Source organism: Candoia aspera, chromosome 2 (genome assembly GCF_035149785.1).
Source record: "Candoia aspera isolate rCanAsp1 chromosome 2, rCanAsp1.hap2, whole genome shotgun sequence".
Classification (NCBI taxonomy): Eukaryota; Metazoa; Chordata; class Lepidosauria; order Squamata; family Boidae; genus Candoia; species Candoia aspera.
This window is the reverse complement of record NC_086154.1, coordinates 80688662-80710008: the sequence shown is the minus strand read 5'-3', so window position 1 is coordinate 80710008 and position 21347 is coordinate 80688662. Positions and strand designations below refer to the sequence as shown.

Sequence of the window (21347 nt, the reverse complement as noted above, 5' to 3'; positions counted from 1 at the left end):
TTGAGGTAGGCAGGTGAAGCGTTAGGGGGTCCTTGCCCAAGGCCCCCTACTGGTAAGATAGGTACAGCCGGGATTTGAACCCCAGTCTCCCACTCCAAAGGTGGCACTCTAACCACTATGCTATCCAGCCGTTTCCTAGCAGCTGTTCGGAAGTGGATTGTCATTGTCTCCTCCTGGAGTGTGTGTGTGTGTGTGTATTCATATTCATTCCTTAATTTTCTGGACTTGCCTATGAAATTAATTAGTTAATTAATTAGTTAATAATTGATTGACTAATTAGCTCTGACCCTTTTTGGGATCAGCTAAAGTCATGTAACTGCTGCCATTTGCTGTAACATAAAGGAGTGAAAGAAAGTTCTTTCTTGAAATCATACCTAAGTTGTTCTGATTTCGCCACACAATACTTATACTCACTTGTTTACTCTAAGGATCGATAGCATTTTGAAGAGCCCATTTTAAGGCCTTTCTATCAGCATTGCTGGATGGCAGATTTCATAAAATTCTGATGCTCATGTATGATAGATGAAAATGAACCCATGGAACATGTTCTTTTGCACTGTGAATTTTGATCTAATCAAAGACTAAGTCTGCTTTTGCCTTTAATTAAAATTTTTCCAGACCATTATGATGGTTTTTACCAAAACTGTCTTAGCAGATAGAAACTAGGGTTAGGGTTAACTATGCCATCACAACATTTTGGGTGCTAACAGTAAGATCATTGCTCCGGCATAGAATGAAGTGATTATCATATATATGGTAAATTCTAGGTTGCATGGGCATAAAATAATAGTTGCTTTACACAAATTCTCATCCAAGATTGTTGCCAAGTTTTGTTGTTGTTATTCTGATGACAAAATTAGTTATCTGTTTGGGTGAGTCTTAATTTAAACATTACTGTGAAACTTGCCAGGTTTTTGATGCTGTCATTAGAACAAGATTATTGATGGTAGCTTTGAACTGATCACCATAATTGTATTTGCTTATTTTGTAAATAATAACAGACTTCAGAATGTGTCCATTTAAAAAGAGACCTCCTGATTTATGTACTTTATTAATTTCATTATTCAATAATTAGTGTCATACACAGCTGTATTCTTTTATTATAATTTAGTTGCTATTGAAAGTATTCTTAATTAGTGTTATATTGGCATTCATTGAGTGATATTTACAGAAATGAATAGTCACTTTAATCTACTTCCTATTTATTTTGGTTGGCTAAATATGTGAAGCAGAAGTAATTGTAAGAAACTTCCATTTGCAAGTATATCTTAAATTATGTTTAATTTTGATTGTTTTATCTTACTATAGATAACATTTTAACACTAACATTTTAAAATGTTAAGTACTTTCAGAAGGCATTATTAAATATTTTAACCTGGGACACCATTGTATTATTGTGTACAGTGCTTTTATAAAATTCATCCAAGTTATGGATCAACAATATATACGGTAGACTACCAAGTTTGTTGGTAAATCCAGAGCAGTCTTTCTTAGCTAGGAGCCTTCCAAACGTATTGGACCAGAACTCTCATAATTTAAGGAAACACAGACTATAATTGAACATATCTGGAAAGTTTAGAGATGGCTAACTACATTTCATTAGTGTCTGCAATTGGAAAACAGGAGGGTTGTCAATCAAGCCAAACAATAAGGCTAGAGGGCTATATTTAAACTTTGTAAATTGCAAGTTGTGTAGGCTTGATGTAAAATGAAGTAACTTTACAAATTGCCCAGTGAGGAGTAAGAAACTGGAGATTGGATCCAACTACAGCTACATTAGAGTTGTGTTTTCCCCAACTCAAACAGCAGGCGTGAACTAGAAGAATCCAATTTACTGACGCAGAGGGGAATGATTAAAAGTTTGATCACATCACTACATATTTCTGAAAAGCTTTTCAAGTAAGCATCTTACCATCCAGTTGTAACAGATATCTTGGAAGTGTGATTACAGGATGTATCCTACGCAGTCTTTCTCAAAAGCATCTCTGTGGGTGCTTCTGAATACAAAGGGTTGCTGCCATAGTAACAGGGTGTTACTTAGCAAGCTTCCACTTTGCTTGGCCAAACAGGGGAGAGTTTTGAATATAGAAGGGAGGCACAGTCAATGCTGCCAGAATATGAATGGCTGCTTGTAGCAGCAGAAGACTGGTAGGTTGCAAAAGTCTGGAAACTGAAGTGTTCGAAAAAGTCCTTGTATTAGCCAGCTGAAACAGTTACAGCTATGGCAGGGGAACAGGAAGCTCAGAAAGAGAGAAATTCTGGATAGCCGAGATGTATGAAGATCAAAGAAACTGAGAAGAAACCAGGGCACCAAAATAAACAGTGGAGTGTGAAGGGCAGTTAAGAGGACAGTGTGGAAAAGGACGTGTCCTTGGTCTGATGGTGATGTTGACTTCTGGGTTAAAGTCCAGAATGACACTGTAAAAATGATATAGCTCCACCAGGATCTTTCTTAATGTAGGCTCCTTAAGTGTAATAGCAAACAGATAGTGAGGACTGTTGATCTTCACTGCTGCCAAAAGTATATTATAAAGCTGCCGGGACTGGATTTGTTTTCTTTCAAAGCAATTGTATATGAATGGTGTTTCACGGTTAAGCAAGGTAAGTGCATATTAATGCTGTGCAACTTTATTTTTCTCTTGTGGAAAATGCTTTTGGATTTTCTGCAAAAAATTCTGGTATTTTGTTTATAAAGGAGCTAAAAAGTTGCCTCCTCACCACCACTTCATTGCCCATACACATTGAGTAGCAGTGCTATTTGCAGAGTATGGAAAGCCTCTCTTTTGCTGTACTGGCTACTAAAGCAAGACTGAGGCTGGAGTATTAAGGATTAAAATTGCTACTTTGAACACTCCTATTCTACCGCAAGTTGCAAAATTTGTATGCTGCTTCCTTGAAATAAATTTTGATGGTGGCTGTGCCTTTTTACTCTAGTGATCTCTACTATATAATTTGTTAGAGAAAAGCTTTGTTCTTTTGTTGGTGGTGATCTAATTTGGCTGAAAGAAACAAAATAGTTTTGTGTGACCCCAAAGAAACAAAGAGAACATAGTTATGTACGTGCTGAGTGATTGAATTGGCACTGGGGACAAAGAGTTAAATCTTTACCTCTGCCTGCTTCTCCATAATGCTCAAGGTTCACTGTTATTTTCTGAAGAAAAATGGGCAACTGTCAAATCATTGGCCATCCATATATAGTTTAATTTAGCCCCACTGGCATTTGTTCCTCCATACCTTTTCTGGTACCCAGGAAAGTGACAACTGGGTGTATATGTGTATAGCTAAAGGACCTAGTCTGCTGGTTGCAGCAGGCTAATAGGCAAACCCTTGGATGCTTGCTTTTAAAGATCAATGAAGTAAAAAATATTGGAGACTGCACTTCTTTCCTAAGGAGAATCTTTTATGACAGCTAGTTCATTATTCTTAATATTTGCAGTTTGAGACCTTTGTATTGTGTGTAGTAGAAATGCCCTGGACTAACTGTTCATTGTTAGTATTCCTCAGATATGGGAATATCTGTTCCACATCAGAGGTCTTGGTTCATATCATGTTTTCTGACTTGGGTGGGGACAGACCCATCTTGTTGTTCTGCTAGTAGATGAAGTGCTTTTGATTATGCCACAAGACAGGGTCTTCTCTGGGCCAGTGCCCCCAATTGCCCTCCAACAAGAAACTTTATTGACATTTTTTTACTGCCTTTACTGCCTCATCCATCAGGCATTTATGTGTGCTTAGTGGCCATTGTAACAAATGTAATGAGATCTGTCATTCGTCTGTACTGCAGTCCCTCTGCTGGTGTATTATGTGGGTGTGCTTTGCTAATGCTTTACTGACATGGCTTTATATTGGAGTTACTAGTCTGAGATTTAAATAAAAAATACAAAGGGCAAGCTACAAATGAAAACTGCATTGAACATCACGAATGCATACAGGAGAGGGGTGAACTTCAGCCCTCTTCCACTAGTAGTTTTTATTGCAAATATAAATAGTGGAACTCAGGTGGAAATAGGTATAGCCAACAAAGAATCTGCCTTCCTCTTTCTCTGCTCTTCACAGAGAAACATTCTGGCATAGTTACAACCTGGTTTCATGCTGTTTATCAACAATGCTTTGTTAAGCCATTTTAACAAAAAAGGTACCATGTGACACTTGATCACTCTCTATAAATGCAATTCACTCATAACAACATGACCCATATTCCTTAAGGAGAATATATTTAAATCAAAAAGGGTAAGAATTAGAGTAAGTTACTTGCCTATGTTAATAAAAGAAATGGAGAATAACCAAGGAGCTTTATTTAGAATCATTAGTCAAGAAGTAGAAGAAAAGAGGTGGTACTCCACAGTTAAATTCTAGGCAAAGGACAAACATCTCCCCACCCCTGATCCCAGCAAAATTTGGTGGAACTTAACTTCTGAAGAAATGAAAAAGACGTGAGAAATTGGAATAAAGATTTATTGATGTGATGGTTATAACTGGGACTTCTGAGACTGGACGACTAGTAATTGCCCTACTGCCATTGGAGCTCCTTTCTGCTTTTTAGTAATTTCTCAATGATAAACATCAAAGGTTAGGATTACCCAGTTTACCATTAATTCCTGAAATCTGTTTTAATTGTGTCACTATTAAAATCCTAGTGCTATGGTTCAGAAAAATGATTTTACCTATATTTTAGTTGTTACGTAGCTTTTTAATTTTCACTTATGTGAAAATTGGAGGATAGTAAGTTTGTGGTAGTAAGTTTGGAGAAAAGCGATACTTGTAGTAAGCTTGTTACAGTATTAGCATAAATAACATTTATTTCTGTTATTACTACATTTATTTATATATGTGTCATCTTTATAGCTCATACTCCCAGTGTGCCAGCCTGCAGCAGTTAATTATATAATGAAAATCCTAATTGATAAAATCCAACAATAATAAAGCATTTTAAAACTTCAAAACACAATATAAATTATATAATTAACAGCAGTGCCCCCTACATGTAGCAGTATATGACGTCTCAGTTAAAAGCAGACTACTAGGAGAGAAAGGCTTGAGTGTAGAAATGGGTCTTTAGCCTTTTCTGAATACTGACCAGAGATACACCTGGTGTCATCCTGGAGAAAGCCCTTGCCCTAGTCAGTTACAACAGGTTCTCTTTCCAGGTCAGCACCTGCAATAAATCTTTTGAGCTCCAGGCTTGTAATATATTGAGGAAGCTGCTTCTTCAGATCTGTATGCTAAGAACCCCAAGCTGTTCATGTTAGGCTTCAACTGGCAGGCAGGACTGGAACCAAAAAGTCAAGTTTAACAGAAGCCAGGAACTTCTGATAAGAAGTATTGAAGTTCCCTATTTGCAAAACACTCCCTGCAAATGCAGTAGTAGGAAGGTGGAGCCTAGCATGGTGGAAAGGATACAGTGATGTTGACAAACCACTCGGGGTTCAATCTGCTCCATCAGCAGGTTGGGACCTATGTCTGTCTGGTTCTTTTTGGCAGCCATAAAAACAAAGCCAGGATTGGTATTACTGTAGAAAAATTACCTCTCAAGTAAACGAATAGCATTTCTACCAGTTGAATCATTTAGGTTGCACATTCTAAAGAGAGAAATTGAAACCTTCCTTCCAGGATATAGACCAGTGTTTTCTATCACTGCTTTCTTAACTGAAGAATTGCTATCTTTTTCACAGAAACAAATGTCTGCTTTTATGCTCATGGGCTATTATGCCTGGTTTATTTTTTTTTCTCTGTTCAACTCAAGAACAGCAAGTATAAGATTCATCCTATTTCAGACTCAGTAAGGATGTTTACATTGTATTTTGCTTGTTTCATAATTATAGATTTTTAAAAATAAGGACATCACAGAAATGTATAATCATAAGACAACTCAAAGAAATTTGACCAAATTACTTGAAAACCCTTTTGTTCCCTTTGTCAAGGAATCATTTCAAAAACTGAAAATGAACATTTGTCAACTATCCCCTGTACAGAGTTCTGTAATTATTGTCACATTGAGGATCTACATACTTGGTATGCAGTCTAGGAGAACTGTCACATCTTGTCATTGTATTACAGTATTTTTACCAGGGCTTGATATTCAAAATGAAAAACATCACATTACATAGACTGTGGCATCTAGTTTCTCTTTTTCTAGATAGAAATGAATTTGTTTTGACAGCATCTTCTCTTAGTAAGAATTTGTTGTCACAGGAGAGGTGTTACCACACATACACAATAATCTTGAGCAGGTGTATATATTACTTCGGTCACAAAGACTGGCAATTGGGTGGCAAACATCCTATTTCTTCCTTTCCTTGGAAATACTGTAAAGCAGAATACACTCTGGGAATCAGAGGCTCATTGATTAAACAGCTGCAATGTGCTTTACGTAACACCAAAATTACAATTGGTTCAAAAGGCAGAAACCCATGTGCTAATGTGTAAGAACCACTTCAGCCTTGTGACCCCTTTTAGGGCTTCCAAGATAGAACTGTTGCATAGGGCTTTTGAAGTATGGTGTTATATTGCCATGATTGATTGTACTGGCACCTGCGATTGTTATTTCATTGCTTTTATTGATTGGCAATTTTAATTATCTATTTTATATTTATACATATTGTAAATCATCACAATTTGCTCCAGATTTGGTAGTATAAATGTGCAATAAATAAATAAATCTGACTCTCACTTCACAGTGGCCTCAAACACAGTAAGTGTTTCAAGGGAACAATAATGGTCAGAATAGAAATTAGTATCCCTGTTTTGAAAGTTCCTGGAGAAAATCTATGTGGTCACTAAGAGTCGACACCGACTCGATGGCACATAATCCATTTTAAAAGTAATGTTTAGGTCAGCCCCTTAGCTTCTGTTTAACCACTTTAAGTCTGGGAACATTTCAACAATTACACTATGATTTATTGTGCTGAGACTGTAAGTTGAAGTTTGGCTCCCAACTTAATGGAGCAGTTGTTTCTCTGGTCTGCAATCTTTAGAGCTTGTAAGATTATTTTCATTATGTCTTGATTCTGCAGACGTGGCCGTTTCAGTCTTTGAAAAGATGCAAGCACGAGAGATTCTAAGGAATTTGCGCCTTCCAGAATGTGAAGACTTCAGACAATTTTTCGGAAGCTTGCCAGCTTCTACCTTGGTGGGCATTGGGGCCTTTGCAGCAGTCATTGCATATTGGCTTTTCAACCGTCCCAAAGCAGTGAAACCACCATGTGATCTCCAAATGCAATCAGAAGAAATTGAGGTGAGGATTATCTTGATAGGACTAGCTTTTATGGCATGCCTTTTCTCAGCAGTGTTTTCATTAGCAGGTGCTGCTGCTTTTATTGCATTGATCTTCTGACAATATCCATAGGTAGATTTGCAACTATTCTGGCCTGTCCATCCAATATTAGTACAACGACTGACCCAGAGAGGTTTTTGTGGACCTTAGTCATGGTAGACATGCTGTTCTACAGAATAAGACATTCATGTTTAGGTACATGAAAAGATTCTGCAAGTGATTCATAGTGTGTATTTTATAGGATGCATTCTTTGTGTGATGATGCATTAGTCTGTTTAATAGATGACTTGATGACTTGATTTTTTTTATCAAACTGTCTTAGCAAGATTTTCAGGAGAATAACTTGTCTGAAGAAGGCTGGGGCTAGCTCTGTGGAAATGGGTGCCACACCTCTATGACAGTGTATGGATTAAGGCAGAATGATTGGTTTGTCTATAAAGAGTTGCATTTATGTCTCTTATTACTTGCTTATTAGAAGAAATCACTTCAGTGAATGCTGTAATCCAAATACTACTTCAACATTTTATCCGTTTGGTGCTGCTTAATAAACCAGTTAATCAGGGCAGAACATGCTGAATTGAATTCTGGTTCAGAAAAAAGAGTATCTTTTGAAAAAGATGGCACTGCATATTAATGACATTTTTACTGTGTAGGTTTTCTGAATAACATGGATGATGCAAACAAATCCCCTTAGATTGGTTTTGTTTCATTTTGTTTGTTTGAAACATGCTGTGTAATCCTTGGGGACATATTTGTAAAAGCACAGATAAAACAAACTAATTAAACTATTGAGATTCATTTTATAGTAGCTGAGAACCTTCATTATTGTCTTATTTAAAATGTATTTCCATTTCCTGTGGAAATGGTACACATACATTCTTTGATTATGTTGGGGAGGGTTAAGTTGGTTATCTGAAAATGTTATTTTGAGGTATCCCATGTGTTTGGGCATGACTCTGCTTCGGTCTTTGAAGTAATTGTAGCTTCTGTGTTGATGAGCTATTGCTGAATCAATTGGGATATATATCTGACATGTTTCCTGATGAAAGAACATTAAGCATTCAGTAAGCCAGAGGTCGTTCAACCAGAAAGAACAATTCAGAAAAAAAGAACAAAACATTTTTGCAGGATTTAAAAGAATAACTAAGTTAATATGCCACCTTTCAACTGAAAGCTCTAATTAGTATTTATTTGGTTTCTGCCTTTCCTCCAGGAATTCATGGCAGCTTCTCTTAAGTTCCTGGAGAATATTATGTCGCCCCTCATTTTATTCTTACACTAAGAGATTGGTTGGGCTGAGAGTAACTGGCCATAGTCACCTAGAGAGCTATGTGTTTGAATGGCAGGCTGTTTGAATCTGGGTTTCTCTGGCCTCAGTTCTTAACTACTACATTGCACTACAGGATATATAATTATACAATAAATTAAAATTATGAAGGCATCTTCTTTGTTCAGTACCACTATTGGTGCTGTGCAGAGTGTTTCAAATTTAAATTGTTTAAATTTGAAATGACCCAAATTCAATCATTTTGAAAGAGTTATTTTGAGTTCTAAACTGTACATTTGCATGCAAAATGGCCTCCTGGAAGTGTTTTAAGCCTGACATTGATTTGAACATGAATCAACCGATTCAAATTCAAAAGGGGCTTTTCCAGTTTGAAAAACTTCGCATTTTGTACACCCTTCACCAGTCTCATAAGTTGATTGGCCATTTTGAAAATAAAGTGGTAAACCACAGAGGCTTTGCCCAGAACAGGTGTAGGCTACACCCTTTCTGGACATTTTCTGTAGACTGTACAAAAGACTGTAGACCAGTGTTTCTCAACCTCAGCAACTTTAAGATGAGTGGACTTCAACTCCCAGAATTCTCCAGCCAGCATGGTTAGACCGTGGAGTGTTCAAGGATGGATTATTCTGAGAAGTCTATACCATGGTCCCTCCTTCCCATATTCTCTTCTATCAATTGTATCCCACATCTTCCTTCCCCATAAGATTCCAGAGCCACTGGCTATTACTCCCTGACAGTTGTCAGAGAATGAAAAGCCCCTATTTGAAACTCTTCAGGCATCCATGTCTCCTAAATGTTTTGAGGAGAGGCTCCACAAAACAAAGATTTGATGCTGTGTTTTGAGGTCTCCCCATAATAAAATGAATAAAGCTATATTGGGTAATAGTTTCTGGTTTTGATTATTTTATCCTTTAAAGTTGTTATGCTACTCATAATCAGATAGTACAGTGAAACAGCATACCTGTTAAATTTGTACAATAAAAGCCTCCACTCACATTTAGTTAAAAGAGCCTATAGCTACTTAAGTATTTTGGTGTTCTTTGCGCTCTCTGAGCTTGGTTGTTTGCTTGCAGACCTTTCATTACCCAACTAGGTAACATCATCCCTGCAGTATTTGTAGTAGAACAAACCTCAACAGTCAAACCTTTAGCAACTTTCTAAAAGTAATAATAATTAAAACATCATTAGATCTAATCCACTGACAAATTCCATAATGAAGAGCTCTCTACTGCTGAGATGATGGATAACCACTAGAACAATTTGGGCAGATTAAAAAAAATATACGCCAAAAGAACATAAGGATATATATGTGTGATGACACGCCAATTCACTATTTGTACTGTAAGCAGTTTGGAGGACCATTGAAAAGCGAAGTATCGATCAGGTGTCTTTCTGCTTTTAGGTTTGGCTGTAGGACATTTTGTTTGGATAGACAGTTTTACACTGAAAGGTTTTGCAAAATGAAAATAGTGTGCTAAAAGTTTCTGTTTATGGTTAAGATTGCAGAACATTTCAAAACTGTAATTTATAATATTGATTTTTCAGAGTACTTTGTTTTGTACCTTACATTCTTAAAATATTCCATTGCTGGCTCTAGCACTGGAACTAAATATGTATTTCTTGAGTTTTGCTTCATTTTTGTGTTAACTCCATTGGTGGAGTGGAACAGAGATAGTTCTATACCCAGTTACATGCTTCAGCCTAGTTACTTCTTTCCATCCTGAGCTATACAATCTCTCTCTGTAAAACTGAACATTTTAACTGAATAATTTTTTAAAATTTAGTTCTTTATTCTATTATCATGTATAAATTTAACCGTCTCCTTATTTTATAAATTAAAGGTTAGCATGCAGTTTCACCCAGTGTTTTGCGGGGGAGTATTTCCCTGGTGTGGGTGTGAGTATGGATAAACACATATACTCCATACATATACTGTATGCACATGCACCCATGGATGGTAAATTCACTTTATCTTTGGGGTTTTGCCTGAAGCAACGTAAAGAAAAAGAGTGGCAGATCTGCTTGGGACTTTCTTACACCCATGTCTTAGCAGTGCATTCCCTGCAATAGAATAGAATAGAACAGAACAGAACAGAACAGAACAGAACAGAACACTTTATTGGCCAAGTATGATTAGACATACAAGGAATTTGACTTGGGTGGAAGAGCTCTCAATATATTTACATAACATCAAAAATAAGCAATAGTAAAGTAATAATGTTATTTGCTAAAACTATACGATCAGGAAAGAAAAAAAAGTTGAAGGAAATACTACAGCTGTTAACTAACACACACTCATATTTAAAGGGAGAATTCAGGGACAATATACTGCATCTGTTGTCTAACATACGTCCACATTTAACAGAGCATTACCGGTCAAATCTTAGCAGTCAAGACTTACCATACATTGTCAATCATATCATGCTACATTAATCAGGAGTTCAACAGAGCAATGGCACGAGGGAAAAAACTGTTTCGATGTCTAGATGTTTTGACATATGGTACTCTGTAGAGCCATCCTGATGGTAGAAGTTGAAACCGTTTATGTCCAGGATGCGAAGGGTCTGCAGATACCTTCTCCGCCCTCCTTTTGACCCTTGCAATATACAGGTCTTCTATAGAAGGCAGGCGAATTGCAATAATTCTTTCTGCAGACTTAACTATCCATTGAAGTCTATATCTGTCCTGCTTGGATGCGGAACCAAACCAGACAGTTATAGAAGAACAGATAACAGATTCAATAATTCCTCTGTAGAACTGTACCAAAAGCTCCTGAGATAGATTAAACTTCCTAAGTTGACGCAGGAAGAACATCCTTTGTTGTGCCTTTTTGATGATAGTTCTGATGTTAAGCGTCCATTTCAGGTCTTGAGAAATTATGGAGCCCAAAAACTTAAACTACTCTACTACTCTACTACTAATACTGGGCTATCGAATATAGTAAGAAGAGGGGAATTAAAAGGATTCTTTTTAAAATCCACAACCATCTCTACAGTTTTGAGCATATTCAGTTTCAAGTTGTTAGAACTACACCACAGGGCCAGTTGTTGTACCTCCCATCTATATGCTGACTCATCCCCATTCCAAATGAGACCAATAACAGCTGTATCATCTGCAAATTTCAGAACTTTAACAGAAGAATCTTTGAAGTGCAGTCATTGGTATAGAGGGAGAAAAGCAACGGGGAGAGCACACATCCCTGAGGGGCACCTGTGCTAATTGACCAAATACTGGATATAGTTTTGCCTAACCTCACATATTGTTTCCTATCTGTTAGAAAACTGATTATCCACCTACAGGTAAGGTCAGGCACACAATTCCTGGAATAATAGTATTGAACGCTGAGCTAAAGTCCACAAAAAGGATTCGTACATAAGACTCCGGAGATTCAAGATGTTGCAGAATATAATGTAGAGCCATGTTGTCAGCATCATCTGCTGACCTGTTTCCTCTATAAGCAAACTGCAATGGATCTAGCAGAGGATCTGTGATAGCTTTCGGATGAGCCAGCCCTAACCTCTCAAAGGTCTTCATAACTACAGATGTCAATGCAACAGGTCTGTAGTCATTCAACTCACTGATGGAAGATTTCTTAGGAACTGGAATGATTGTAGAGCTTTTAAAACAAGAAGGAACATAACACATCTGCAACGATTTATTAAAAATATGTGTAAAAATAGGGGCCGGTTGTTCCGCACAAGCTCTCAGACAGGAGGGAGTGACTCCATCTGGGCATGGAGCTTTTCTGATCTTTTGTTTTTGAAATAAATCTTGCACTTCTTTTTCCAAGATCACCAGAGGTGAGGAGCCTAAGGAATTGGGAATGGGTATAGAGAAGTTTGGTGCTAACAGTGTGTCTGAAATACAGTTGGTAGCAGCAGATGTGTCTGAAGTACAGTTGGTAACAGCAGATAACAGTTGTTCCTTCTCAAACCTGCAATAAAACATATTAAGGTCGTCTGCCGATTGACGACTCTCATCATTCAGGAAAGATGGATTGTTAAAGCCAATTATATTCTTCAGGTTTTTCCATACAGTTGCAGGATCATTTGCTGAAAACTGATTTTTCAGCTTTTCTGAATAATTCCTCTTTGTTGCCTTAATCTCCCTCGTAAGTACAACAAAGGAATTGTTGACATATTCTAACATTGAATCCTCTCGGTATCTTAAGTTTGGAATTAAAAGCAGAATTGTTATCAGGGCAACTGTTGTTGCAAGATAATGCAGGTGTTTTGCTTTTCGTTTATCATGCCAGTTATTGACATAAACATAGGAAAAGTGATTAATAAAATACTACTGATGTGTTACATAGCATCATCAGTCAAATTTTACAGAATAATAAAGTACAAAGCCAGTGCCTTATGTTAAGTTGCTTGCAGCCTACATTTGTGAATCTGAGCAAACTGGTATGTAGATTCCAGTTTGTTTGAGGACTAAGAAAAGTTAAAGTTCTGTTATTCCCAAGTGCAGTGTTAATGGCTTCTGTAACTTTGAGAAACTGGAGTGAGGATCCTAGGTGCAGATATAATATACCTGCGTGGTATATTTTTTCCCCTTTACGGATTCCTGATTTGCACTTGTCTGTATTTCATTGTAGGGTTGGGATGGTGCACGAAGATCTGTAATTGGTAACAAGACACATTTGCTAACTCATTACTATGATGATGCAAGGACCATGTATGAAGTTTTTAGAAGGGGTTTTAATATATCTGGTAAGTTTTTGAAACGAGGCAACCTTTGATAAGAGGCAATCTTTGATAATAACGAATTTATTTTATGCAATACAGGTAGTCCTTGCTTAATGACCATTCGTTTAGCAATGGTTCAGACTTATGATGGTGCTAAAAAAAACCCGATTTGTGACTGGTCCTCACACATAATGACCGTTGCCACATCCTCGAAGTCACATGATCACAATTCAGGCACTTGACAACTGGTTCACATTTGTGACTGTCAGTGTCCCACAGTCGTGTGATTGCCATTTTCGACCTTCCCAGCAGGCTTCCAGCAAGCAAAATCAATGGGGAACCACATGGTTTGCTTAACGACCACATGGTTCACTTAACGACTACATGGTTCACTTAATGACCACTGCAAAAAAAGGTCATGAAATCGGGCCAGATTCATTTAACAACTGCATTGCTTAACAACCAAAATTCTGGTCCCAACTGTGGTCTTTAAGTGAGGACTACCTGTAATATTGTTACAGCTTTATATGAAGCTGTCCGTTTATCTTCTACAGAGATCAGATGTAGGTGCTTTGGCTGAAGTAACTGTGTTTAGATGCCGGTTCACTCTTTGGGGCAGTTAAACTTTGCTGTTGGCCAAGGCTTGAACTTACCACGGGGACGCTTACAGGGGCTAATGTTAGTTTAGAAGGACTAGTAGTTACTTCCAACACACATGGTATTTTACTGCTATAAAAGCATAAATATCAATTGAGTACACGTTTTTAATCAGAATTAGGAAACAAGTCACTCTTATTTCTTCAGGCCCCATAAACTGTAGGGCCACAAAGTGTTCTCTTGGAATCTCTCATAATTGAGTGGTTATTTGTAGCTTATTTACAGAATTTATATTCTACTATTTGGGCAGCTTATGATCAGATAGAAACCCCCAAAATTGCAGGGAGATATGATTGATTGATTGATTTGTACTGGGCTTCTATCCACTCCAAACATTGCTGACTCTGAGCAGCTTATGTACCCCATATCTATAAATCAAATTAATAAATAACAATTACACATTAAAAATTGTAGGAGGAGAGCTGTTTTAGTCTGTGGTGGCCAAAAATCAGGAGTCTGGTAGCACCTTTCTAACTAACAAATTCCATACATCTGATGAAGTGAGCTGTTGCTGACAAAAACTTGTGCCTTCTAATAAAATTTGTTACTTGGAAAAGTTCCTACCACTCCTGACATAAAAAAAATGCACTTCTATACCAAGAAGCATAAAACTATATTTCCCAAACACCCCACTGCAAAAGGAAGCAGCTCCACCATGTCTCACCCCCATGGCTTGCTGGAACACTTGCAATGGCTTTCATGAATCGCCACAGGATTGGGGCCATCCAGATCTCTGGGGGGTGCTGTTCCACAGAAGGGGGAACAGCAATCAAGGAGGATGCCTCTGTGGTCCCTGGGAGGAGGAACCTGAAGGGAGCCTACTTTTCCTGGTTTCGTTGGACAGGCAGATTGAATCAGGAGTAGGTACTCCCACAGATACACAGGCATCAAATTACATACAGCTTTAAAGATGACTACCAGTATTTGGACTGTACCTGGTAACCAACTGGTTACCAGCGCAGCTCTTGAAGTAGTAGTGTTATATGATGACCTGTGATGCTGTTGTAACTTCTTGAGCTACCACATTCTTGACTAACTGTAGCTTCTAAATGGTTTTCAAGGTCAGCCCCTTGTAGTAAAAGTTCCACCATGGAATTTAAATACAGAAATCTCCAGGGAAAAAAACAAAAACAAAATTGACTTCCATAACAAATTCAGAGGTTTGATGTTTCAAAACTCTTTAAGTGGTCATCAGCTACATAAACCATTAAAGTATTTCAAGACAGAAGTATAAAGTCCTGGCAACTAAAAAAACAATGCTAGGTGAACTTTTTTGAAAGAGAGTGTTAAGTAATTAACTAAGTAGCATGTTACCATTGAAATGTCTTTCCCTGGTATTCACTCACCACACCTCTTCCAGGAATAAGTGAAATTTTAGAATTGTATTCTATCAGTTTTCTATGACATACAGTATTCACCATAGCTCATCCTCAAAATAGTAAAGTAATAAAAAGTGCAGAGACTATATCTCAAGAAGTAGTTGAAATATTAAAAAATTGACTAAAGTATGTGTAACTTACACAGTTTTTCTCATGAATGACAATGGAAAACAATTATTATTCAGTGGATCTACATTAAGTGCTTTACAGTAGGTTGGCTGGAGGTAAAAGACTGCAAGTAGAAGATAAGCAACAAAGGATGATAAACAAAGTAATCCCAAATACCAGGAGGCAGGAAGATCCACAGAGGATCATGGGTGGTATTTTCCTATGAGTTAATATTAGAAGAAGGTGGGGAACTATGGTCTAAGATAGATAACCCCAAAATGTTCTTGACCTTGAAACCTCATCCATTGATGTCAAAGGTTTCTGTTAAAACTTCCCTTGGTTTACCTATAAAGAAGTGGACATTTGGAGCTTTATGTAATAAAACACATTGGGAATAGTGATACTGTTCTTGCTCAGAATGCCAACTCCCTTATAGCTGCACCAGCTCCGAAATCTTGGCAATGGATCTTGCCATTCCGTGGTATTTCATATCCATTGCCATGCTAAGAAGGAGTAGTGTGTAGCATTCTACTTTGTGCCTCTTTTGCCCCACCACTGTTAGGCCTTCAGGGTAGTCCAGATAAGAAGCACAACTATGAGTACTAAATCTTCTTTATTGTAAGGTTACATTAATAGACTCTTGCAAGACTGAAATATTTCTCCCCTCTTCTCCTTTTACTCTCCAGAAAACTAGAGAGGGTCCCTCCTGAAATGTTTCCCATGCCCCCCTCCCTCCTTCTGTGGACTGAGATACCTTTTACATGATGGTTGTCCAGCCTGCAGCTCTTCCTCCTGTCTCCCAAGGTCATTCTCACATGCCATTACAACCACCTATCTATTTGTTTTACAGGTATCTGGATCAGAATGCTAGAATCTTCCCTCTTGCTCCCATTTCTTTCCAAATCTTCTCTGGATCCTTCTCTGGGTCCTCTTTCAAATACTACATCCAGATGGGAGTGCAGATTGGAGTCTACCCCCTACCCCGAGCAGTCATGTGTCATAGCTGGATGCTAACCATTGCATTAAATCCCAGTTACTTCCTGTGGCAGTCTTAAGTTTTTTGTCAGATGGAGAACTCTTTATTTGTAAGCCGTGGGTGTCACTGCACAAACAGTTGCATTGGCCATTCTGTGCACACATTGGAAAGGATGCCTACCTCACCCTGCCTCCCAGCTCCTGATCTCCTGATACGGTGACAATTTTGGGATAAATCTAATCATCATCACTGTATCTCAGAATGCTCTCCCTTTCTGCACAGCTTATTGGCTAGCAGTTGGCGCCTATTCCAGTGATGATGATTTTTCTTCAATTTCTATTGCTTGACATAGGACACACCAAACCAATGGAATATTATTTAGAATGGAAGCCAATGTTGGTTAACTCATTAAATTGTAGTATTCTAGAGAAAAGATTAAGGGAGCATGTGTGCTTCATGTGATGTCAGGGTCTCACTTTAAAAATAAAATAGTCCTCGCTGGAATTTAAAAATGAAATCCCATAGTCAAGATAACTGTCCTTTGTGTTTGATGATCCTTGATATAAACTCTTGGATTGCTGACACTGCACACTATTAATAGCAGCACTGGTTTATTTTTAAGCATGCTGTCCTGCTGAGATATACATAGGCCATCAGGAAATGCATTATTAAGCAGCTTTGAAAATGGATTATCACACTTAACTGCTCCTGATGTCTGTTTTTCTCTAGAAAATGGTCCCTGCTTAGGATTTAGGAAACCTAAACAGCCTTATCAGTGGTTGTCCTATAAAGAGGTGAGATTGATATTGTTGCTTTTTCTCTTAATGGAACAACAGTAAAAATGGAATCGCAATTTGAAATATTTTTTCTAGTGCACCCTGATTTGGTTAGCTAGAACCAGACAAACCCCATCTGTTGCTTAGTTTGTAAGAAGCACCTTTTCAAGTGAACTGTGCCTGCAGTAACAGAGCATACTGTTATACATTTCATTGTTGAATCCTCTTCAACAGGGCAATGAAATAACTGGAAATCAGTGGGGCAGGGCTCTCTCTTAAGTGATAAATAAGCCTGGGAATGCCATGAGGTTAGACAACAACCAAATGAATTGATATTACAATTCTCAGTTTTGAGGAAAATTGAAAGAGGGTGGAGAAATTGCTTATGGAAATGTCCCATTAGATTCCACCTGGCATTTTAAAGTGCTTTACTTCAACTTTCAGGTTGCTGAAAGAGCAGAAGCACTGGGGTCAGGCTTACTCCAAAAAGGATGCAAATCATCAGCAAACCAATTTATTGGGGTCTTTGCACAAAACCGGCCAGAGGTGAGACTGCAGGAAATTGAATCTTATTTCCAGACTCTCATTATATTCACATTTCTTCCTGTTTATATCTTTTATCATCTTCTTCCAGTGGATCATTTCTGAGCTGGCTTGCTATACCTATTCCATGGTTGTGGTTCCCCTGTATGATACATTAGGCCCTGGATCCATTCGTTATATTATTAATACAGGTAAAGAGAGTAGATTTGTTTGAGCAATTCTTCAAATACTCTTTTTGGTATTTCAAGTAGGTATCTGGCTGTTCAAAAGATGTATTTCAGTAGCGAGAGTCCCTTTACGTTTGACTCCACAGTGAAATGTTAGAAGAAGGAACAAGAAGATCTTGCAGAAATAAAATGTAATTGATTGGATAGTTAAAGTTGGTCATTTTACTACATGTCTGCATTTAATACAGAATCTGGTCATTTGCAGGATCATTTGGATAGCATGGGTTCTAGAGGACCCTGTAGCTTTCTCTTATTCTTCACTGAAAAGGTCCTCATTGCGAAAATCTGGAGATAGAATATTTTATTCAAAATATTTTGCCTTTGAAGCAAAAAATTGCCTATATAATTAGAATTTTAGCAGGGAGTCAGAGTTTAACTATCATATTTAAATTGATAATGTGCTTCAATCTTAGAATCCAGATGAGATTTCCAATATGGGGTTCAGTATGGAGTTTAATCATTAAAAACTGCTGTATTTTGAGCATTTTCTGCAGCTTTTGAAGTTTACAATCACTATATCTTTGGAGTAGACCAGGTTGTGAAAGTCTGATTGAGAATCTAGTGATAGGTCTCTTATAGTTTACAGACTTAAAGTGAAATGTGGTTGTTCCTGTAATCATACACAACTAATATGATACCAGAAATACTTACTTTTTCATTTGATATTTTGGCTTATTGCTGATGATAATCATTTTACGTCAGATAAAATCAATATCTTTTTTATCTTTAAAATATAAAAATTACTTAAGCTGTGAACCAGTATTTTGGAATGCAACAATGACTTAAACAGGTTTTAAGTTAGAGTTTTGAAGTTGATTTTGATTACAACTTATAGATTCAGGATATTCAATTGCTCAGTCTAAATCCCTTCTAAATTTTACCATTTCAAAACTAGCATAATACAGTGGACAAGGGGGAGAACTAGGGTGGGGAAATTGGGAAGGTATTGATTCAAAATAAAAAATTCTGACCTCAATATACACAAAGGAAACAAGAATACAGTTGCAGTAGTTGGAGAATTGGATGGTTGTAATGTTCAAGAATTGATACGTATTCTTGTTTGAATAATTGTCACACAATTATTTAGATGGCTTGTAATTTTTAAATAAAAATGTGTTGGTATTTCAATATAATTGTCTATATCATTTGATTTATTTTATTAGCTGATATTTCTATAGTACTTTGTGATAAACCTGAAAAAGCCAGAGTCCTGTTGGAACACATAGAAAAAAAAGAAATACCGGGCTTGAAATCAATTATTTTGATGGACCCCTTTGAGAAGGACCTTAAAGAAAGAGGACAAAGATGTGGAGTCCAGATCCAGGCAATGCAGGAAGTGGAGGTGCAGTCCTTTTCAAATGCTTTATTTGATTTTATGTTATATTTTTGTGAAATGAAAAACTGTTTTAAGGGATGAGAATAAATGTAGCTACTTTTTTTTAATATGCTGAGAAAAAACTTTATTTAAAAAAATAAAAGACAAGACAAAGTTGACATAAGTACTGCAGTTTGATTTTTGTTTTATGCCTTTGAGTCAGTGTTGACTCTTGATAACTTCATGGACAAGTCCCTGCAGTTTTCTTGGCAAGATTTTGAAAATGGTTTGTCAATGCTGCCTTCCTAGGGCTGAGAGAGAGTGACTGGCCCAGGGTCACCCAGCTGGCTTTCATGCCTAAGGCGGGAGTGGAACTGATGGTTTCCTGGTTTCTAGCCTGATGCCTTACCCACTACACCAAACTGACTCTCAGAACCATCATCATCATCATCTTAAAAAATTCTAAATTTGACAGTGCAAAACTGCTTTATTAGTCTAGTCTTGCCATTATATGACAGCGTGGCATAACCTTAAAGAGGCATACAGCTAAACAGCAGTAGGATAGACAGGCCAGAGAACTGTTCACAGATTATCACAAATATCAGCTAATAATTATTCTTTTCTTATATTCTTCAGGACTGTGGTCGAGAATGCTGGCATGTCCCTGTAGTGAGTATGATCCATCCTTTTCTATCCCTAGTATTTTCTCATGAACAAAGGGCTGAATCCACCATTAACTGTTCAAGGGAAGAATGAAAATTGTACAAAATCCCACTGGTTCCTTGTTCACGTCCCATTTATTTTAGTGGAAGATAGTACAGAGACCTTTGTAAATTTTTCAGTCTTTAAAATATTTGCAATCTTGGAGGTTCTCAACATGAGTTGCTTGTAAACAGCACTTCAGGGATACAGGGGAACATGGCATTTAAAAATTGTGGCTGTTCATTCAGAAAAGAGGCATTAGAATTACCCAATACATGAGACTCCCTAGATTTAGGGAATTCCTGCATCTTTGTATGAGATACGTGGCATGTTCAGGACTAAAATTTAAAAGAAATAATTATTTGATGCACATTAGTCATTAGCCATGGGAGAATTTTACTGAGTAGAAGCTGGGTTTCTTTCTTGTAGTGTCAATGTCCTGTGAGAGTTTATTTTCTGTGCAGAAGAAAGTTCTGGTTTTGTGTGGCTCCAGCAGTTTATGTTTGTGTGTTTTCACAACCAATATGAGAATTCCGAAAAAAAATGCTGTGATTCTGAGGATGAGAATTGTGTAGTGATAACCTTGCCCAAGCTGTGGTGTGAGAGCTCCAGAAACCCACTGTTGGATATTTTGTACATCAATGAAGTGGAGATGATAGTTGATGGGCTGTCTGCAGTCTTCAGCATCCCCTTTGTAACTCCCAAACACTCAAGAGATATTTGGCAGTAAAAGTTTTTGCAAAAAAAATAAAAATAAGGGCAGGATTGGTAACAGAAAACTTCTGGGAGGTGAATTTCTCTTATTCCCATCCTTAATACTCCCAACTCTTCTCCCCACTCCCCCCAAACCTTTTGATATTACACCATCAAAATTTGGCATGTAACTGGCTGAATTTTGGTACTGTAATTTTCAGGTAAAAGCATGAAGGTAAGGGCAGAATAAGAGTGGGAGACCTCTGCAAACGGAAATGTTCCCACTCTTGTGAATAGCAGTTATTCAGCCTGGTGATTCCAAGAACTGCCCCTCTGATTTTTTTCCCAAATAGAATTTAAGCTGAGAAATTCAAGCAACAAAAACCATGGATTCTGAAGGTATTGGGACTCTGATGTCTTATTAGCCCTGTTCAGAAGTTCCCTTCACCTCCAAGTCCAATGCGGAGGTGGGAGTTTCACCCCACAGTGTACATTTAGAGTAGCTCTACCCCCCCCCCCCCTCTCTCTCTCTGTGTACAGTGCAGGTGACGGCAGGATGAGAGCCTTGGCATAGACGGCTGTCTCTGGATAAAGGCTGTCTCCCTGTCCATGCTGGGGATGCCGGGGATTTCCTTAGGCTCTGTCCAACTTAATCCCAAATAAGGGTGCACGCAGTTGTAGTGTAAGACTCTAGCACAGTGATGGCAAACCTATGACTCATG

The 21347-nt window shown here is 37.7% G+C and overlaps 1 protein-coding gene across 1 annotated transcript in view; it reads left to right on the top strand.

The window, feature by feature from the left end:
• The first annotated feature begins 7006 nt into the window (after window positions 1-7006).
• Window positions 7007-21347, top strand: part of ACSL6 (acyl-CoA synthetase long chain family member 6) — a 42343-nt gene continuing 28002 nt past the window's right edge. The window contains exons 1-7 of the mRNA XM_063292324.1: window positions 7007-7234; window positions 13159-13273; window positions 17099-17163; window positions 17590-17691; window positions 17780-17879; window positions 19079-19257; window positions 19867-19899. Coding sequence (XP_063148394.1) covers window positions 7040-7234; window positions 13159-13273; window positions 17099-17163; window positions 17590-17691; window positions 17780-17879; window positions 19079-19257; window positions 19867-19899 — 789 coding nt within the window. The 5' untranslated portion in view covers window positions 7007-7039. The remainder of the gene's footprint in view (window positions 7235-13158; window positions 13274-17098; window positions 17164-17589; window positions 17692-17779; window positions 17880-19078; window positions 19258-19866; window positions 19900-21347) is intronic.